This window comes from Anoplopoma fimbria, chromosome 6 (genome assembly GCF_027596085.1).
Source record: "Anoplopoma fimbria isolate UVic2021 breed Golden Eagle Sablefish chromosome 6, Afim_UVic_2022, whole genome shotgun sequence".
In the NCBI taxonomy this organism is placed as follows: Eukaryota; Metazoa; Chordata; class Actinopteri; order Perciformes; family Anoplopomatidae; genus Anoplopoma; species Anoplopoma fimbria.
Genome location: NC_072454.1, coordinates 23,384,206 through 23,407,163, shown reverse-complemented (window position 1 = coordinate 23,407,163; position 22,958 = coordinate 23,384,206). Strand labels below are relative to the sequence as shown.

The following is a 22,958-nucleotide window of genomic DNA, read 5'->3' as shown; positions in this document are numbered from 1 at the left end:
TAACAAGCAATCTTGCTTCTCAGTTGTCAAACGCTGCCACTTCCCTCTTCTGCCAGGAAGGCATGGGAATTTCTCCAGAACAAAAGGAAGAGCTGCTTTAAGCGAGGGGGGAAAACAAAAGCTTTGACACAAATCAGCACAATTAAAAACACTAATCGTGCCTTAACTGCCAGTTAGATCAGAGTTAATTGAAAGTGGCTTTTAATTTATCCGGAAGAATGATGGAACAGGTGTTAAACGAAAGGAACAGCTGAATAGCGATCAACTTTACGGATGATTTGCATCAGGTTTACACTGCAGAGTTTGATTATCCCGACCTGCTGCAAAATGTAAGGATACGTAAATGTCTTTATCTGCTTTTTGCCTGAAAAAAACTGAAACACTAAAGCAGTTTTCATTTACAGTGAGTTTATTGAAAAGGACATTGGCATTTGATCAAAATGAGGGTGATAAGAGTTAATGTTTGAAACTGTCGTACGATGAGAATGTGTAAATCTTAAGAATGCATCACCAAATTCTCATGAATGAAGTAATCATTGCCAGTATTATACTGTAAATAGATACTTCTTCTAGAGCCCCAATTTGTTTCAAGAACTACAGTAATAAAAACCCATACATTCTTGTGCCTACACATTCAGGTATGAAAGTCTTGCATATTGGCTATCATGTGAAAATAAACACACCAAAAAAAACCTCATTACCATCTCCAATGACAGGACATTTTGTTGACCAACTTACACACTGTAGTTGGATACATCACGATAAGGTAGCGTGATGAGGGTTGATGTAAATGAAAATGTAAATTCGAGTGAAATCAATGGTTTCTAGATCAGGGAAATGCCATATCATTTTGCAACAATATAAAGTGTTACATAATTGAATCATGTGATTGACATGCAGAAGTGACAAGAATCCAAACACACCCATTTTACTTTTTTTTTCTTATCTTATAACATTACAAGGCGGCATTGACTGCAGACCAACATGTTAGTATCAAAATTACATTTTATGATCTCCACCATGTTTGGGCACCAAACTCAAAATGAATTGTCTTGGCGTCTCTGTGCACCAGACTCCATACAATTCTGTAAACTCAACGAAGCTTTGCTAACTGGCGAGATCTTTTATAAACACAGCCATCATTTCCTTCAAAACTGTGTGCCACATTACAAGCACCGTCAGGGGATTTAGCGGGAGCTTAAGTCTTAGTGTCTGGCAGCTGTATGTGGCCTATGGCAAGCAGCATCACATTATCAGTAGAAGACTGCCAGAGGAGGACTGGGAGATCCGACTTGAGCTTTGTGTCATCTTCATCAGAAGGTTCGACGCAAGCTTCGTCAACACGGGAAAAAAATCCCCATATGTTTGTACGTTTTCTTTTGGAGGAGGGCAGACATTCACCTTAAACACTTACAAAACAGACTTTAAAGCATGAGCAAAACAATCTGTGTAAATTTTGATTACGACACAGGCCATGGCCAAATTGTATAGGAAATTTTGCCTCAGAGCATTTTGAGTGCTTTGCATATTCAAATACTCTCATTAATTATATGACAAATATTATGCAAAGAGGCAAAACAAATATATAATAATGACGCAGTTTTTTTTCTTCTGCGCTAGTAAACGATTTGAAAATGCTTTTCATTTAGATTTGCGTTTAAGTCTGACATCTTCCAAAGCACTAAATTATATCAAAGCATAAAGCAAACGTAGCAATCAAGCTGAAAGAAAAGAAATGACAGGCAAAATTAATTAATTTAAACTACGCACCCGTAGCTTTTCATTTGAACTAAATAACCTCAGGGTCCAAATGTGTTCAACATTTATTTGTTAAGACCATATCATTTGATATTTCATCATTTGAGCATCGCTTAGGGGCAAAATGTAGACCTGAGTGTAAATCACCTGTTCTATACTCTGAGTGTTACTATTTGATGCACAACACGGCCTACACTAACAGCACCACCATCTTTGCTGTGCTAGCAAGAGAAAATGTCTAAAGAAGCAAAATAAACTAATAAAAATCAGGTGAGTTTAGCTCAAATCAAAAGATGGGTGGTGAATTATTTTCCTTCCGTTTTACACGTTTGAAATCTCATACAGAATAAAACCCCAGGAAGCACATGTTCAAACGTTTTGCAGCACAACAACAATGTGCAAAAAGTCAAAAGGGAGGTGAAGTGATATCAAAGTGACTATACAGTATTTACATTGGAAGTATTAAGAGCTGGGCGAGGTCCATGAACAACTGGCTAAACTACAACTACAGACTAGTTAAAGCGGCTGGTAAAGCCTATTACATGAGGAGACAGAGTTTGCACTTCAGCACATGTAGGAAGGCAATCAGTGAGGAGAACAGATTCTTATCCACATATCTTAATTAGTATCGCGTAATACTCATCATTTTATGAATGGATTAAAATGCGTTTGGCTTTAGAAAATATATGCGATCAAATATCCGTTCTCCAATACAAAGGAATTTACCAAACATCTGTGTCACATCATCGCACAAAACCGTACATACAGACAATAACTTCTTGTCAATAATGATGATGATGATGTCGGGGGGGACGACGACGACAACCAACCATATGAAATGATCTCTTTGGATACACCAAATACTTTAAAGGCAAGCAAGGTTGAATGGCCTCGTCAGTGTACTGTATATCATTACACATTGCAGAATTATGTATTTCAAAGCCAACCAGAATACATTCAGTAACAAGATATTTGGGCTTCAATTCCAAAAAGAGATCGCATACCTTCAGATAAAGCAACAACTTTTACAGCAGCAGAAATAAATTAGTACATGACAAACTGTGTTTGAGTGGTGTAACATTCAAGAAAAACTGAAATTAACAAGTGTTTTTGACCATCGACATTCCATAGATCAGCGTAGCACTCAGCTGTGATTTGGTATCATACAGTTTAAAGGTCAGATAGTGTAAAAGACAGGATACAAATACCAGAAACAATACCAGCAAAATGACAAAGTGATTTAGCATCTGATAAACAGATCATCGAAAATGGCATGTGACTGTGAGTAAAGGTTCTATAATACAAAGTGTGTTTTAACACTGTACGTGGAGCTATTAAAAATGTAAACCTAAACATCATCAAGTGATTATTTTACTAATGATCATCTAGCTTAAGCACAGGTGATTAAAATGAGGCCTCTCTCTTGAGATGAACCCTTGAGTATTCATTAAGTTCATGTTCCTGCCAGCAGAGCGATCCGACAGCTGCTCAGTAGCTCACTCGGCATTTGTTCAGTAGAAATTGATAAATTCACAGAATTAAGGAGTTCAACATGGAAACAACATATGTTGTTATGACATGAGCATCACAGATCGAGGCGACACGTGCGATGACATAAACACTGTGAAATGAGGACAGTTAGCTTCTGACACGGGGCTTCAAACTGTTATTTGTGACCTCAGTGACAGCCAGTGGCTGTTTACCTCGAACAATTATGAACGGATCATCATTCGTACTCAGTAAACTTGTGGGACACTTTTATCTTACTGTATATGAATGTTAGAACTTGGATTGTTTTGATAATATGAAGAAAGAAAAAACAGCTGAAATATACTGAGGCACGATACACAATTCATTTGTGTAAACAGATATTAATGCTGATGGAAAATACACATAAAAACTGTATCAGTATGAACTTAATATGTGAATACTTATGAATGAAGACGATTTCTGTGATTTGTACCAATTGTACCGTCTCAATACAGTAGAAAGGGTGGCGGGTATTGGGATAAAGTAGCGCTTTTACCATAAAGTACCTTACAAATACATTAAAACAGTGTTCATATGTAAATGAGCTTTGAAACATTTAGAAATAAAGATTGTTCAGCATATATCCACAAGTGCAGCTAGGTACCATTAATACAATCTTCAGCAAAAACCGTCTTTGACGGAGATGAAGGCCGGTCAATCCATGGAGGCTGAAACACAGAACTCCAGGCTTTTTCCAGTGATCAAATCAACATTAAAAGAGATGAGTTCCACTCAGAGATGTGATTAAAATGTAAACAAAAACAGAATATAAAGCAAGATACTCAAGATGTGATTATTGCACTTAAAAAGTCAGTAATCAGTGATCACCTTCAGCGAGTGACTGCGAGACACTTGGTCCAAAAAAACTTGGCAGTCAATGATAGTCATCACAAATAAAGCAAAGAATGAAAAGTCAGTAACAGCAATATACATTTGTTCATTTGAAAAAGAAAAAAAAATGTATGACTCAGTAAACTAGAGAGAAACCAGACTCCCAGATACTGCCCAGCAACTTCTCACTGCAACCCTCTCCCACATCTGTAGCGCAGAGGACGCTCGCAGCAAAGCTGATGCTGCCTCCGATAAATGTGTTTCGTAACTTAGGTGGCAAGTTTGAGACTTTAGCTTAAGTGTAAACACAGTAACTGTAGCTTCGTCTTATCAATCATGTGGCCGTCTTTCAGCAAACCGTGCACAACCATGACTACACCATCTGGTTAACATGAATTTGGCTGCATTTGCACGTTAAAAGCTGCTGGTGGCAGCTGTGTGTGTGCAACAGACTTCTGTGGGTTCACAAGTGCATACACTCAATATCAAATTTGGGATTTGCTTTGACTTGAATCAATTGATCATTTCCGCTGATCCTGTTTAAGTACCTAAAGATGCCAAACAAAGAGGGCAAAATACCTGCATGTACTGAAATACCCAACGCATTGAAAAAAGTATACAAAAACTACATCCATTGAATAAAATTGTTCTAAAAGCAAAGACATAAATCAAGTATTAATTTGGCTTTGATCAATCCCATTCCTTCCCACTGTTTTAACCACATGACATTGATGCATGAGCTACAGCTAAACCTTCATTAGAAACTTGTTTCATCCAGCATCTTTTCTTTCTACTTTTTGCTAAGTTTACCCGCCTTCTTTTTCGGCTCATAGGGTGTCCGTAGAATGCTCGGCGTCTCCTCCATGACGCGCACCAGTAGGTTGTCGATGTAGTCCTCCAGCTCCCTAATGTGGGCGTCTTTCTTTTTCACCACTTCCTTCTGCTTGATGAGTTCCTGCACGACTTCTTCGAAGGACAGATTGCTGTAGGCGAGAACGCTTTCCTTTTTCGCCTGCTGAAAATGGGAAACAAGGAAATGGAAGAATTCAACCCCAGCAGATTTGACATGCTACATGGTCCATAATCTGCAGACGTTATAGAAATATTCTTTGTAAAAGTTGACTTAAATGGTCGGATGATCTTGATCTATGAAATGTCAGCATCTGATAATAGAGATCTCTCATTAGACGTGTTGGCCTAACACGACATTACCTGGCAGGTGTTTATCTCTTGTTCTCTGTTGCTAATAAAAGGCTAATTAAGAGTTTTTAAGACGAGACTGCTGATGAGGGATTCAGCAACGACATGTTAATGATTTCCATGGAAGATGTTATGATCCAATACTGTGCAACAGTGTTTATAATGAGAATCAAGAGCAGTTTAACTGCTCAAATGGGACTTGACTTTGACACTACAGTAAGCAGCTAACATATTGAGAACGTTGATCTCCTTTTACTTTGCTTTCAAGCATATAAAAGCTTGAAAGCATTCACAATAAAGACTTCCTTAAAAAAATGGGATCTTTGTTCTCAAGGTGGTAGAAATGCCAGGCTGCATATTTCTGCAATTAAAAAGGTCAGGCTAATAAATACCAAAATAAGGATGCAACCCAAGCCCAGCTTGGCTCTTTGAGGACAACCTATTTGGACGGAGCAGCGCGGTACGGTATGTGCAGATCATATTGCGCCGCTATGAGAGCAGCTGTAATCGTTTTTAATGAGGGACCACTTTATCGCTTCGGTGCTGGGCATCCTCCCCCGAACGGATAGAGCAGCAAAGCCTTCGCCCTGTTTAAAATACCACACTTATCAACTTCCACTCCCATGCACCATTCATGACTCTACTGCTGGGTAAAGACAATGCAGGGGGAGCTGGAGCGGGGACTGCTTACCAGGTATCTTATCGCTTCTAACCGCGTAGAGGCTACCACAGGGCGTCACGAACCAAAATGAAATATTTGCCACCGAGATTAAATGTCCAATGAGCGGAGGGATTTCGAGAACAGAGCAAGGTAACCTGTTCCTCACGCACAACACAGAAAAAAGGCATCGCTCTGAGAAATACTGCACTTAAGCCATCAGAGAGGGAAGAAGAGAACTGACGGCCATATGGATGTTGGTGTCACATACAAAGCATGTGTACGTGCACACGCTTTCTCCCTCTCCCTCTCTCTCTCTGTGCGCACACGCGCGAGCACACACACACACACACACACACAGCATAACAATCAGGAGCTTTAGTAGCTGGCGACAAAGGCCTGGAAATGACCATGAATTGGCAAAGTAATGATGACCGGTTTTCTGCGATCAGTAGTGAGGGGAAGATAAGGCGCACACTTGGCATTCTCCAGTTGTGTCATTACAGTTTCTAATGAGCTCAGCTTTGAGAATCTAAAAGCTCAGTCCTTTGAAATCTCTCACTGCCCCCCCCCCCCCCCCCCCCCCTCCTCCCTCCTCCCCGTGTGTGGTTAATTAGGGCCTTGAAGCGGAGGAAATGGGAGCTGCCATTTCTGCGAGGCACTGCGGCGTGCACGGGGGCACATGTGTGGATACCGACAGCCCTCAACACCCACAAAGAAAGGTGAGGAAAGCTATTATCAGCATTCTCTTTCTCATTTAGGCATCGCTTTAGCTACAGCTCCCAACGCTCCCTCATAAATACCAATTTTGCTGTGTAATAGTCTGCATATTTACAATTGGGAATGCAAAGAAAAATGTAAACTAAATAAAAACTATAAAGGGTAAAAACATTTGAAAAGGAAAAAATATATTAAAAGAAATGACATTTCTTAGTCTTTTCCCAACAAAAACCTCCAATTACAGAACAAGTGCAACACACCACTATGACTGACCTTCCTGACTTAGAATTCACACCACTTCAAATTATGATCAGATAAGACACGATGACCGATGGGTGCAGCTGCTAATTAGCTGAATGGCAAATCTGAATTTTCAGAGGCCTCAGAGGTCAATGTCACCAGCTGCTATGTCAAATGAAAAGTTAAGAGTTCTCAATTAAAAAAAATCGGCATGAGAAGACATGGGAAGTAATGACACAGTTGCAACCGCTGGGGTAATTCTTTCTCTCTTTTAAATCTCGTTCTTTTTTTCCCCAGGTAGAACTGACAACGAGCAACAATGTCACCTGACAAATCAATAGTTTTACAAAGAGGGTAGGGCTGTGTTTCTTACCGGTTTCTTGCCATAGATGTCCTTTTTCTTCTGGCCAAATGTGAGGTCTTCATTTCCTCTTGACTTTTTATCACTAGGAAGCAAATCAAAAGGGAAGTCAGTATCCACATGAAGGCATTACAGTGAATATTTCTGGTATAATTATCACGATTCTACTAATAAAGAGGCTTTTAGGTGTCTATGTGCTGATAAAGCACATTTGGATATTAAGGGTGACTGACGTAGCTTATTAAGAAATAAAATATGCATTATGGCATGTTTTTGTGAATATGTTCATCAATAAATAATATATTTTAACCACCTTTTTGTATTCACCACATGATAAATGACCACTGAGCTACTGTACGACAAAGGAAGCAGTAAAGATGATGGACTGGTGCCCACAGAGATAAGTGGTTAATTGGGTGGTCTATCTCTGCAGAGGATCTCATTACTATAGCTCAGAGGGCTTCGTTATCGAGCCCGGGCTCTCTAAAGAGCCACTAATGACACCTTCCACTCTGATAAACCAGAACTTAGCCACAGTGCACACCAACTCTTTATGGAACACAGGGGAGAGATGCAAGCGGCTCGGTGGAAATGTTTGGACAATAACACTCGACAAGAGAGCGAGAGATGGTAGATTTCAATCAACAAGGTATTTGAAACTTTGTGAGAATGCAGTAACCAATATCCTGTAGTACAGTTGTGGTTGTTTCACGGGGTAGATTTATGAAATATGATGAAGATTTATGAAATATGATGAAGAGTGAGATGCTATAAAACTTCTAAGAACGTCTACTGTATATGTGCTGAATGCAGACTCTAGCCACGTGCATGGAGGCTAAATTTAAGGCGTGAAAGGACTCATATGAGACCTAATATAATATTATATTTGTATTTAAAATACACCACCAAACTAAAACCTTTCAGAGATTTGCCTTACAAAAGTCCATTGATGTGAAATGTTCAATTTAAAAGATTCACAACTTTAAACAAACATGGGCATTTAACGTATATTTATGTTTTCGAGACATAGGGACATTTACAGAAGTTGCTCCAGGAGGAAGTATTCTGGATTTCTAAATAAAGCGCTTTAAGCCTAAGAGGGGTAAATTAGCAATTGGAAATATATTGAAAGTATTCGAAAAAAAAGTGGGGAAATTTAGTGATGGGTTTGATGTGTTGAGGTCTACTGCTGATTTAATTTAAAATAATAATTCAGGTTAGGGTCATTATATTTAGATATAAAAGAGATTTCATTATGCTATGTAATAAAACATTTTGACAGGTTTAAAAAAGGTGCAGAATATATTCCATTGAATTGAAAAATGTATATACCTTTCCCCCCCCCCATTTACGCAATATGAATGATGATACTTGCAAAATTATTTTCCAAAAAGACGTCTGTAATGCAATATCTTTTGTCTTAATGGTCATTTTTATCTTTTCAATTTATCACTTTGTGACAATGGTATTTTGTAAAATGTTGGGGTTTTTTTTATACTCAGTGATCAATTAATAGATACAACCTCAACTCCCACCACCTCATGAAAGCAAGTAGAAAATGTTTTGTGAGATAAATAAATGGTGTACTGGAGGATTCTAAGTTTTCATTTTGATGGAGCATACAAAGCAAAGAAATAAGGAGCTACCTGGTTTTGTAGTTGGAGACGAACGGGTTAGTGTCTGCTTGCGAGTCTCCACTGAAGGGGTTGGGGGAACGCAGGTCCCCAGAGCTGCCCGAACGCCCCCCGTTGTTGGTCTTGCGGCCTTCCTTCTTTCCCGTCACGCGTTCCAGTAGGCTGACCTTCTCCTTTTTCTCCTTCCGCTCCGCCCGGTCCCACAGCTGCCCGTGCTCCCCCTCAAACGGGTTGCGGTTGCGTGGGAGCGTGGCATACTTCTGTGGCAGGGTGTCACTGATATCAGTGAAAGGGTCACTGTGTGCCTCTCCATCCTGGTAGCCTGGCACCTCGCTCTGGGAACGCCTGTGAGGGCCGCCTGTGCTCCCGGGGGAGAGAAACCAAAAGCAGCACATCAACGTATGACGTCGTAACGGTAAAAATAAATATCTATGAACATCACTAATCACATTTTTTAAATGATTGTTTATGTTACTGTGTTGTTTTAATTTGTTTTGCAATTATATGTGACAGAATTTGGGATGATGCAATCTGACTTTTTAATGGCCAACACCACTGATTTGATTTCATTGGAACGGGTAAATTGGAAACTGACCAGTGTTTGTTTTCTGTTCATTTTTTTTACAGTTTTAAAAAGAGATAAAGGAACCTGTGAAATGTACCATTTGCGTTGTGTTAGTTATTTTCCAAGTTGATTTTGTGGCTCTTCCAACTAAAACCACACCACAAAAAAACAACATTTTGTTGGGAGCAGTAAGGACACTTTGTTATATTATTTATACCCTCCAAATCTGCTGTTGTGTCCCTCCCACTCTCAGAACTTTGGATAAGTTCCCCTCCTTTGCATGCCAGTCTGAATAATAACAAAGACACCTGACAAAGTCAAAATCATCATAATTAAACTGCCTAAGATAGCAGTGCAGTGGAGATCGGACAGTCAAGGAGGAGCGGGCAGTGAGTTGAGTAATGATTATCTATTGACTTCTATGGTCATTTGGACATCTATTCGACAGCAGACACTTTTGATAGTTGCCTGATTGTTTTAAGCTTCCGCTGGCAAAAGTTTAAATTTTACCGTTTCAGCACAAAATCCCCATAATGTATCCTATTCATTAGCAAATAACCTTTTATCAATCAATACCTGTCATCACCACATAAGACATTTTTAGCGACTATTAAAGACAATGCAGTCCAACCCATTCTTGTCCATCCTTTAGCTTTTTTGGTTGCTACACAATGCAGGACAGCGTAAGTGAGCAGCCAATGGCATTTCAGCACAGAAAACAAAAAGCGAAACAGCATTAATTACTATTATCATTATGAGACAATTGTGTTTGGTCTATGTATTGTTGTTTTGAAAATTGTGACTATTGTTTGCATTGATTACAGCTAAAGCAAGTCAAGGACAGCAGGGGTGGATGGGAAGCTAATTTAATACTAGTTAGCATCAGAGATCAATTAAGGCCACACACAGATTGATATGAATGATCTAAATAGTCTAAATATATAATTTAGTTCAGGTTTATACATCTTATACTGTAACTATCTTTCTATCCCTATAGCTCTGTGACTTCTATCGACCTCTACTGATGACCACGGGACATTGCAACAGCTACCCATGTTAAGAGTTAGACAGTCACACAAGAAGAAAAAGACCAGGTGGACAACAAAACCTTTGTGTTAATAGACACCATAGCACAATGAAAAATATTGTAATTATAATGCTACTCAGTGTCCTTTTATTGCTTAAGAAGGAGGCCTTTTATCCTTCATACGTAGCTGAGACTGTCCTCCATCCTTGAAAAGGAAAATATGAGAAGGTAGCAATGACTCACAGATCACTAGTGACTTGACTTGATAGAGAATTACTATCAAGTCCTTGAAGACATGTGCCAAGGAGCAATACAAGCGTACCTATCAACTCTTTGTGATACTAAAAAAAGAATTAATTATAAATATTGAATATAACGGCAGCAACAAATCTGAAAAAACGGAAGCCCTGGTCCTCACCACTCTCTTCTATGGAGTTCATAGAATCCAGTTTTGGCCGAAAGTGGGTCCCAATGAGATCCGACATGGAATGGGCTGCAGAGAGTTTATGTGCCCCGGCGAGTAGCGGCCTCTTGGCCTTGGCTTCAGGCTTGGGTTGTGGTTCTTGGGCAGAGGACTGTTCCGAATCGCACATGGCAGAGCGCGGCAGGATGGCAGAAGATGCGTCACTGAAGCCGCCGTCATGTTTGCGACCTTTCATTTTGTCCTTGAGCTTGGAAAAGGGGGAGCGGGGCTTCTCCTTCATGGAGAGGTCAAACATGCTGGCCGTCATGTTGTTCCTCATGAACTGGATGCTCACTTGGATAAGGCCTCGGTCTTTCTTCTTCTTCCCCGGCTTGGACTCCAAGGAGTACCAGCTGAAACGAGAGTTGAGGAAGCTTTGGCTGAGTAAATTTCAATGAGACAATTAATATAAAGAGAGTAGGATTTATGGAAAATCTTCTGAGTTGATTACACGTAATTCAGCATAATTCAGGAAGACAGGTTTACAAAGTCAGAGTGTGGTTAAAGTCTTTACACTATCACACAATATGACAAAAGGAAAAAACAGTCCACATTCTTTCTAATGTGCTCTACCTACTTCTCTGTGGACATCACTGAAAAGGCTAATTTGAGTAGACTAATCCAAAAGCTACACACAAATGCAGGGGGCTTAAATCGTTTGAACTTTTTTTGACACAAGTAAGAGTACAATTTATCATTCAGAGGATAAACATTATTCTTTGCAAACTGAACACAAGAAATAGCCTGCTGCTGAATAATATAGACCATTTCAGGCTGATCTTGGGCTCCTATTTGTTTAACCTCTCTGCTTTTTCAACTGGAAGTAATGGGATTTATGCTTTCACTCTGAGCGAAATAAAGTGGCATTTGCACAAATCTGGCCTTTGTTCAGAAATGCAACGACGGGCAATTGGAAAATTGCAAAGCCACGTCGCAGGGCAACCCAACAGTTCATACATGCTAATGAGACAGGGCTGGTGACAATGTCCTTTAAGAAAGCAGCATCCGGATGAAACAACTACCAGTATACTGTCTGCTTTAGATACATTAATCTGGGGAGTGTGTTCACAGCAATATATTTGCACTCACCGACCTCTATTGTGATGCAGTTTGATCAATATAATCAATTGTTCTAATCCTTAAAAAGGTGATTTCTCAAAGACCCCTTAATGTGAACTGATTTAAATGCAACACTTTGCTCAGATTCAACACATATTTGTAAAACATTCCTTTCTTTTCATAAAAACACTGATATTTCTTCCTGGATTTATGCGGATATTTGAAGTATCCCTTGAATTCCAGCATGAAAGATCAATCATCAGTCGGTATTGGCTTTTTAAAAAACGCAGCTGTCGAACGCTATTCTAAACCGTCTAGCTCGTGGCTCAGGAGCCCTGTCATAGAAGGCCTTGCCGGGTCCGATTCCCAGGCTGCGCGCCACGCTCAGTCTGATCAGCAGCCACAGCATGCCGCTGCCATGGGGCCGGGGCTGCACCTCACGTGTGTCTCAAGGCCAAGATAAACCTCCCTGTGCTTGGAGCCACAATCCTCCCACTCGGGCCCGGACCGCTGGGAAACTCCTCACAATCAACAAACACAGGTGTGCGATAATTATGGGCTGCCTACTCAGATATCAGGACGGGCTTTCCTCCCCAATATGTCAGTTCAAAAACATTGCGCATGGTGCCGCGGCGAACACAGACCCACTGTGGAGTGTGGATACGGTATCGAGGGTCCCGGACGTCATTGTCGAGCACGCCTGCAGTGTGGGATTAGGCCAACAAGCAACGCGAGCATATACATTACAGAGCCTCTGCTGAAAAAGTGCACGGCCTCAAGGTGCATCGGCTCAGGCCCCTAAAACAAATACAACCCGTCCACACTGATTAGAACATATTGTGATTCTCCCAACTGATGGGCAAAGAGGAAGTGTGCTAATGTCTTTCTATGTTGAAATGTGCAGTGAGCTAATTAACACCAGATCCAGTCTGGTTATTCTGTTCCTGTTTGCTTAATAAACGTGTGTGTGTGTGCTGAACTTGTAGGGGTCAACGCCCCCGAGTTCAGCCCTAATTTTATACATCCTTTTCAAGCTATGGTGGTACGCGAGTTAAGTTTAATCCATCTTTATGCACGACCTGCTCAAGCATTTCATACAGTGATTTGACAAGGGGACAATCCTTAACCAAGCATGCACAAGGCATATGGAAGGTAAACAGCCTGGACAAGTCACCTGTTAATAAATGGGCTGAGTCACTTTGAAATCAATATCAGCCCACTTGAGACTCTCCACTTCACCTGCCTTGCCTTGCATCCCCCCCCCAGACAAAAATGGAAACTAGAGGAGAGGAAGTAAACTTTACAAAGAACAGGCCAAGCTTTAAACTCAGGTCCTTTTGGCTGTGAGAAAAAGTCCATTCACCAGTCACACACCTTTAAAAACAATTGAGTGTACAGGAGTGGCTTACAAGACGTGTTTAGCCAGCTCTGCTAGTATCAGTTAGGCCAACTGTTTCATACCATGTCATTGATTAAGCTTAAAGTAATCTCTCAACAATGTAGGCCAATTAATTGCTGCACCTAGAAAATAGAGTCAACAATATCGAAAGGTTCAACCTATCTGTTGTCACTAACCAAGCACAAATGGAATACCTCATCTGTGATAGTTGTGTTAGATGGTTTAAAACTGAAGAACTGTGAGACCAGTTCACCTACTGGGCTTCAAAAAGAAAATCTGCTCTTTGAATTAAAACTATCTAATAAAATAAAGTGGAGTTGAATTTAAAGCATGTGGTGTGCTGCAGTTGCGTCACAAACTTAATTGCGAAAAGAGCAGAAAATATAACGCACAAAAAAACAATACATTGGCGTTATTATGTGTAACCTAATATGTCAAAAACACATGTAGAAATAAACTATTTTAGTTCACACTGTAATCCACTTATGACTGGAATAGTTGTGCAAATATTTTCCACTTCCTCACAAAAGTCCAGTCCTCGAGCAGCAGCATGTTGGCGCATGACTGTGAGCTGGAGCTGCAAAGTATATAAATGCTATAAAAAGTATCACATACAATAGAGCCCAAATACTGAACATGTGATGTTGAAGACGTATGAAATGTACTACACACAACAAACTCATCTTAGTGTCCAAATTTAAATTACTTTGACTGTATGGATTACAGATGGATGATTAACGGTATCATGCTGGTCGCCTTGAATTAAATGTTTTCATTTTAATGTTATACTTCATGTTGGCGTAAATAAACTTATTTAAAAATGTTGCATTTTGGATGGGTTGTTCGCACATTTTCTTCCGTGCATTCTGCTTGAAACTCTGGCAGCAGAGTAAAACAGTCGCCGATGTCATATTAAATGATTGGCTTGCTGTGAAATAACGTGCCTTGAGGTGAGAACTAGGACTTTATTGCTACAGTATATGATACTTACTCAGTTTTCTTCCGTTGCTTGTTGTCAAAAATGTCATTAAGGTTGATGGACCTCTGACCCAGGAACTTGTCCATCCCAACCAGGGACCGATGCATCACGATAAGGCAGAGTTCATATACTTCTGGGTTACCCTCCAAAAGTAAACCAGGTAATTCGAACGAGGCTTCCTCTTTCCAGACAGGGTTAAGGGTCTTCTCTCCCACCGATGTTGAGTACTTCTCTTTGCCCAGCTGGATGATGGTGTAGGCATCATTGGTGCCATGTTTGCCCTTGGGCTGTAAACTGGTTGCTTGAAGAACAGTGGCTTGGACATGGGTTGGAAACCACTTTTGAGACTGCTCGCCGAGTGACATCATCAGCACTGGTTATCAACTGAGAGCCATTCAAAACAAACTAAATGATAAATTATGTGGTTAATGTTTTTAGCAAGCGTAATGTGCAAAAAGCAGCAAACATGGCTCACTATAGTTTGTTGTCCATGCGAGTGTGGCTTGTGAGCATACAGTAGCAATCATTACAAGCAATGACAAGTGCGACAAACTGAGCAAGTCTCATCTTCTGTCAATTCACAGATGTCCAAGCCACTGGTGAGTCATCTATAGAAACACAGGGAGAAACAGAAGAGCATTAGTATCTTTCCCAGAACCATGACATGACTCATGGTGGGTGTACAGGAAACATTGCTTTGATAGCATTAACTTGCACAAATATGTGATATTTAAGTAATAACAGGAAATATGAAGACTAAAACAGACGTTAGACTGGCCTATATGATTTAGTACATTAACTATTAATAGATCTCCCTAAGTTGGAGTATCAAGAAACTGATGATCTCACCCAGTGACACATTGGGTGCTGGTCCATTGTCACTGAATTAGTGACTGCCTCCGTAGAATGAGGTTTCATGAATTCTCTCAAAATGCATATTTGTTTAACACAGGGCTTCAGACTGAGGATTAGAAACTCTAACGTTACTAGCAGTCAAGTACAATTACAATGAGTGGTGTCAAAGTGTCTTTTTCACTTCCCATGAGCAGCACCAGGTTGTGTCTCTAAGGTCTGTGTCTCTGTTGTTCAACCTAAAATGAGACAGAGTTTTACTAGCTAATGTAATGCTACAAGAGAAGTCAGAGGTGGATCACATATTTGACAGAGCCACGTGAGTTCTATTAGGATGGAATTCACTTTTAAGTCAGAATCTTTCCTCAGGTTTGTCATCACGAACCGAACTGCTATTTAACTTACAGACTGGTCTACTCATACATTAAAGCAACTTCAAAACACAACGAAGCGATATGACCGGATGAGGTTTATATGAACCTTTGTTATTGTCAAGAAGTACTACCCTGAGCCTTCCTCGTAGCACTTATTGCATTCGTATTAGTTGTTGCACTTACTGTATTTGTATCAGTTCGCTGCACTTATTGAATTTGTATTTGTTTACTGCACTTATCCTATTCGTAGTAGTTTGTAGCACTTACTATATTCGTATTAGTCTGTTGCAATTATTGTTTTCGTAGTAACTTGCCTCTGCACTATACTTTTGCTCTGGTTTATGCTTTAAGATGCTTGTTTAAGAAAGGAGATGCACTTATGACTTCTGGTGACTAGTAGTTCTCTTGAATACCTATGTTGAATACACTTCCTGTAAGTCGCTTTGGATAAAAGCGTCTGCTAAATGACTGTAATGTAATGTAATGTAATGTAATGTAATTGTCGCAGAATAACGTTAGCTACGCGCGGCTAGCTACTGAGCTAGCAAGCACACTCACAGAGCATCACACACACACACACACACACACACACACACACACACACACACACACACACAAAGCTGCTTACCTCGGTGTCATTTTCACCGACATAAGACGGACATTCAGAAGTTCAGCTCAGCGGAGACTGACTTCACAAATACATTCGGGCGACGGTTCCTGAGGGGAAATGCCGGCTAGTGTCAGTCGTCTGTGCCGCCGCTGTTGTTGTTGCTACCCATCGCTCTCCTCTTCAGTCGGGCCAGCCGCAAGCTTTACTTCCTGGTCTGACGTCACTTCCGCTTCACCCCGGTGGAAGTTCAAGCAGAATTAAAGAGCTAAAAATGTTTTAAAATGTTGATAATGAACTTTTAACAATTGTGGAAAAATGTTGCGATACGTTCAAATAAAAAATAAAAAAACAGGAAATAAGAAAGAAATAGAAAGAACAGATTATGTTTTCCGCTGCCAGTGTTGAATTGTGGGTATGCTGTCCAGGTTAGCAGTAATGAGAGGCTATATAAGTTATTTTAGCTTGCACACTTTCCTCTGTGTGATTTGGTCATGTATGTGTGTGTGTGTGTGCTTGGGGGGTTGCACTTTACTTTAGAGAGGTGAATCATACAAACATGGGGAAGTGCTTTTGTCTCATGAGTGGGACATGGAGGTGCAGATAAGGGGTTCACTTGAATGAACACAGACATGCTTGTCACCCCACTTGACAAGTGCATCTTAACCAAACACACCTGTCTGTGTTGGTTTTATCGTTCTGCCGCCACCAGTGCAGTATGTACACACCACTGGCCCGAGGCTCCGGCTGGGCCATCCATCAAACTGAGATTATTGCACTTATCTAGAGTACATCTCTGAATGAAATGCTGAGGCTTAGTGAAATATTAGGCTGTACAAAAATGTGAGCCAGATAGCATTTAATACATTTGAGGATCTCTCCCTCATGTTTTGCATTAACCGTCGGTGTCAACATTAAGTTAATAATTACAGTACAATGTCAAATTTGTAAGGATGTGGTTGTGTCAAAATGTAGGCTATAAGTATCACTGTTAATCACCACACAAATACTAAGTTTGAACCAGGATTCAACCAAACAAATTATTGACAAACATTTTAATAATAATAATAAACATTTGTACAAACAGCACTTTTTGAAATTCAAGTCGCACACAATGTGTTCAGGTTTCTATTCCATCATAAAATTTTTCCCATTTTTCTTTTACATTCCCCAAATAGCTGTTAGGTTGGAAAATCCTCTTATGCCACGCAATCTGACAGTATCGACAATATTCTGGATGTTTTGTGCCTCATTTTATACACATTTCCCCCAAAATCAGTCTGACGTATTTGGTATCTTTGTAAAGAAGAATTTAAGGTTGGCAATATGATAATATAAACTGTGAGATGATGCATTTTCAACCATTTGTCACTGTTAATACGAATGAATCAGCGAGCAGAGCTGTTTGATTTATAGATTTAGATTTCTTGCATCAGTGTGATGATGTACCCAAAGAAGAATTTTTAATTCACATAATTTAATAAAGGCCAACATTGTTTATTGGTTTTTTTCAAAAGTTTCACTGTAACTTTATATCTATTTATATATTAGAATATAAAACAACAAAGGGAACATCATTTTAGTCTAATTTACCCCCTCATACAAAAATTTTAAATAAAGTTTTGTGGGTTTGCACAAAGTTTGTGCGCGCAGCATGACTGTAAAAATAAAATTACCCGACAACATTTTGAAGATTCTTGCTCTTGAGTGTATGGTGGCCAGCAGGGACGAAAGTTTGAAGAAAAGCAAAACCGGCCACTGTTTCCAACTGAAGGAGAGATCTGAAAAGGCTGCTCAGTCTAACAATGGAATATGCTTAAACAGTTTAAAGTATTCACACTGCAAAGCTCTATGATGTTTCTAGTCCCATCGCTACTCACAAATCCTTTTTCAGGAATACTTTATTATCTGTTGTGGTTAGCACTGTCAGGTTGAGCTGAAGGAAATAACGACCAGAGGCATTCATATATGCCATCAGGGTCACAACCTTCTTCCTTAATTTGACAATAAGTGAAACACTTTCATATATTACCCTCTATAGGAACATAATACCACTGTACTGCTCCTTTGTGAGATAAAACATGAAAGACACTGCATTCCAACATCACTTGTATCCTTTTATTACTCCCCTCTACAGAGAATACATAAGGTGCATATGAAAACAGAATATCACGCTATAAATTAGAGAGTAAGGACCTGCTCCACTTTCTGAGGGAATAACGCTGAAGGTCATAAACTGTCCGACATGTAAGTGAACCTGCATGCGTGGCCGGGGTCCACATGTTGAACCATATTAGCCGTGGCCCCTAACGGCTGCCATCCACTCCGTGCACATGGTTCTGGTTTAGGCCCCTTTCTTCAACACTAGATAGGTTGTATTACATTTATTAAACACTTTAAAAAATCTCTGGCTGCAAGATTGTCCATCTGTTGAGGACAAGAGGAAATATATGAAAGAGGCATAGGGCGCAGCGGGGAGAGGGGAAACAGTTGTGATGTCAGTGCTGGTGCTTAATGTGGTGCAGGTCTAAGTCCTGGACGGATGACTGATTTAAAAGGTATAGCTTTTAGCCAAGCGAACAGTTAGATCACGAATGAGTTTTAATAAAAAAAGAAGGAGAAAGGCACACAAATCACCTCCGCTTTGCTCTCAGGAATGTTTCTGTGCGCGGCTTTGATATATAGGTGCAGATGTGCGACTGCGGCGTGACGAGCTGAGCTTAAAAGGGCTGCTAAGCTAGGGCAACATGTCAGCCCGGTGACTCCCTAAAGGCCTTGGATTCTACCTTGTAACCTTTCAAAAAGAGTAACTGAAACTAATCTAAAAAAAAAAACTACAACATCCACAACTCACTGGTCAATTAGCTCTGCAGGTGCTTGTTGTTTATTGACTCACTTTAAAAACCACAGAGCAGGAAAAAGGCGAGAAGCAACGGGGAACTCTTAAGCTGCTGCAATAATTACGATAATCATAATCAATACAAGAAAACAAAATACCACCAATTCTTAATCTAACCATCCAGCTAGCACGGGTTTGTTTGTGCAAGAGGTGTTCCCCTTCCTGGATGTCAATCATACAACGTGCACAGCTCTCCACTCTGCAGCCGGCCATTACACAAGGTTCCCTCTTTCTTGGTTTACCGTATTTGACTGTGCCACAAAGGCAAAGCTGTGCCTTTCTGCCTCAGCAGAACAGCGTGTCAGGTTGTGTTGTTGAGGCCGGACGTCATCCAGTCCTTGTATAACCAGAGCGATTGGTATGTCTGCATTCTCAGCAGTGGTTATAGGTCTACTGTATGCCTTGTTGCCCAAATCTGTTTTTGATTGATTTGGACAGAAGCTGTAGGTGCAGCTGAGGAGTGAAGGGTGTCTGGCCTGTTCTTTGGTTTTTTGTTGGTGATGTTGGTTATTAAATGGTAAACTGACTGCAGTTTTGTAGCTCTAACAGACTACTTTACAATTTGCATTTACCTGTTCACACACCGAAGGCGACGGACACTCTTGGACAGGAGGAGCCAGGAACTAAACTGAGCCCTGTGATGAGTGGACGACCCGCTCTACCTCCCGAGCCACAGCCGCCCACAACAGCCCCTGCTCAGCATAGTGGACTATGAACTGATGGAAACGAGGGTCGGAACTTCCAAGCTTGAAACTTTGGTCTACTGGAAACTTTATTGCCCTGCTTGGTTGGGAAAAAGTTGTTACCCCCAAGTGAAGGAATCATCTCCGAGACGTATCTTTCAACTTTAAGGCCAAAATGGAGCCTGAGATCAGGTGCAATAATGCGATTGTCCTGGATTGCCATGGTGAGGACAAACCAGTTGAACTACGGTCCAACCCTCACTTATTTCCATGAGCTCTGGATAGTGACTAAAAAAACAGATCACAGACACAAGCAACGAAGATCAGGGCAGTTCCAGAGGGCGACTCAGCTCACCTTTCAGGACAGGGTGAGGGGAGCTCTGCTCCTTCACATTGAAAGGAATTGTGGTGGTTCAGGTATCAGATCAGAATGCCTCCTGGACACCTCCCTATGAAGATATTTCAGGTATGTCCAACAGGGAGGAGACCCTCAACAGTCTAAGAACATGCTTGGGGGATTTCAGATCCCATCTTCCCTGGAAGCACTTTAAAATGACATTTTAAAACAGATATCTTAACTCTTTGTATATATATAGTATATATAAATTCCCCGCCCATACTGTAAGAAACCAAAAAATCCAAAAAGTGTCTTTTGTTCCAAGTCCCAAAAGTCATCCATCCATCATCTAATCAGAAATGGATGATATTTTTCTATTTTTCATATCATGATCAAAAAAACATGAAATGGACTTCATCTTTAATCTTAACACAAAATCACACAACAAATCAAGCTTTTTCTCTTCAGGGAGACCGTTGAACCAGCGTGTTTCTATAGGTAATATACCTGGATGTACAGATGTTTTACTTTCAGTTAAATTTTGCTTCACATACTGCTGTTTTCATCCAACAAAATATTTGTAATTTAGGTTTGCACCAAACATCAACAGACCATCTTTCCTGTCTGTCTGCTATAGTTACATGTGCTTCACTTTGTGGCAATAACTTTACATTTAGATTGTGAAGTTGCCATGTTAAAGTAATTGCATTAATAATTATGATAATACCCAAATGTGGTGTGGAGGGAACAGTAACAGTTAATCATGGATTGTTTAAAGACGCTATGCTATAAATGTGAGTAAAGAAATGCGGGTAGTAGCCTCGCTGTGTCCCCGTAGGCCTGTACATTAGTGCATTCGTACATGTACAGTTTAATGTCAGCAGCACACTCTGAGGTCGTGTTGAGCGGGGCAGGAGAACAGGTGTCCGCCCTGCACCCGTATGAAAGGACTCAGGGCCAGTGGAGGCTACCACACATGTATGCCCTGCAGTCAGCCCCGTACAGGATGAAATAATTCATCAGAACTGTTCAGAAAAAAAGTTCAGAGGCATGCTAATGACAAGAGCATGTTCGCAGAGAGAAGGAAAGCTGTCCGCTCTGAATGAATTGGGAACGGCAGAACAGAGGTTAGGCCATTTCCAACTCCTTATATCTTTGTATAATCCATGTGGAGGGCTTGCAAATGTCCAGTAGAAATTGGTGGTTTTGTAGCACATGGTCCATGCATGCATGTTGTGCTCTCTTGGCTTGTGTGGATTCCTTTAGCGCAGCCTGTTGGATATTCCCAGATGATACATTTTGTAGTAAGAATGTTGCTTTTTTTAGGTTTTTTTTTTTTTTTATTCCTGTCAATGCTATTTAATCATGTGAAAATACAACATATGGACTACTTTATTTTGTAAAATCCTGCTGCTGGAGACATCATTTTTATATCCTCAGAAAAAAGATGCAACTGGATTTTACAGTGGAATGATTTAAAGTAATTTAAAGTAATGAATGTAGAACATGCTGTAAATGAGTCTCTCCAGCTTACCATTTTTATAAGCTGGTGGAATTTATGATGTACCGGTATTTGCATAGCCAATAGGACATATGTTTATATATCTTAATTTAACAAGCAGTGAGATTTGGAGGGAGTGTGCATTGAAAACATACACACAAATATAGAAAAAGTAGTATACCTTAGCCCTACAGAAAAAACTGAGTGGGATGTATCATTACGTTCACCGGTCTTCAAAGCTAGAAGCAGAAAGGAATCAGCTTATTACCAGTTTCTACAAGGATAAACATCCCACACAGCTACTCAGGCTGCACAGTTTTATAGCAATTTGCCTATATTAAGAATCAAATTAACATTTTTCTTCTAGACACAAATACACATTGAACACAAAATGGCAAAGTCAGACTTGTGAAGAGATGAGATGAAACTTTAATGATTCCCATAGTGACACTGGTCCCGTGCAGCTGAAAACTTAAACCACAAATACTGAATATTAGGTTTAGATAAATAAGTATTTATGAATAATTGTGTGCAATGCAAATTTTGCACAAATTATTCAGATTTAAAATCTCATCTAAATGTATTGGATGTGCACAATGACTTAAACAGATATAGTAGTTCATGTTAAATATGCCGTGTGTTGGCAACCAATTACAATGTGGCATATCGAAAAAGCATGTGAATAATTATTATACAACCTAATATATTATGCAATAAATGTGTTAAATATTTTCACATTTGTAAGAAAAATTAAATGAATCTTGAACCATGGAATTTGGGGAACAAAGTATTTTATTTTTCGATCAGGAGTTCATGGACCGACTTTTTGAGACATCCTGCAAACAACATTGAAAGTGTGTTTCATGTTTGCTATGTAAAACCCCTCTAACCACTACATTCAAATGGATAACAAACAGATTGTGGCGATAAAAATCAGGTACAAAATAAATGTACTGCTTTCATAGAGCAGCAACTATGTTTTCTGTTAAAATAATTAATTAACATGGGTGATGGGAGACTGCAGCAACAGAAGAATTCACTGTAAATGTGATATATTAAGTGAATGACATTTATATTAAAAAAGATAACTGTTGGTAATAAATTTAAATCCACTGACAACTGTTTCCCATTCCTATAAATCAATGTTCTTGCTTTGGGTCGACCTGCTGGCCCTTTGTTACTAAACACAGTGCATGCTGAAGTGTTAGGGTGCACCTGAATGAACAATCTACCAGACACACGATGTTAAAAAAGGGATAGATTATTTTGTTGTCTTATGTT

At 40.0% G+C, this 22,958-nt stretch overlaps 1 protein-coding gene across 2 annotated transcripts; it reads right to left on the bottom strand.

Moving 5' to 3' along the window:
- Nucleotides 1-409: 409 nt before the first annotated feature.
- LOC129092622 (rab11 family-interacting protein 2) lies at nt 410-16,448 on the bottom strand. Of its 2 annotated transcripts, none has more exons than XM_054600629.1 (6): nt 16,279-16,448; nt 14,437-15,032; nt 10,943-11,340; nt 8,945-9,290; nt 7,311-7,383; nt 410-5,134 (listed from the first exon to the last, which is right to left on the bottom strand). In XM_054600629.1, exons 2-6 carry the CDS (start codon nt 14,790-14,792, stop codon nt 4,910-4,912), a joined length of 1,398 nt encoding a protein of 465 aa, XP_054456604.1. In that variant the 5' UTR covers nt 14,793-15,032; nt 16,279-16,448; the 3' UTR covers nt 410-4,909. The 2 variants fall into 2 exon arrangements, with proteins under 2 accessions (XP_054456604.1, XP_054456605.1); XM_054600630.1 differs by having other exon boundaries at nt 410-5,131.
- Between the last annotated feature and the right edge of the window lie 6,510 nt (nt 16,449-22,958).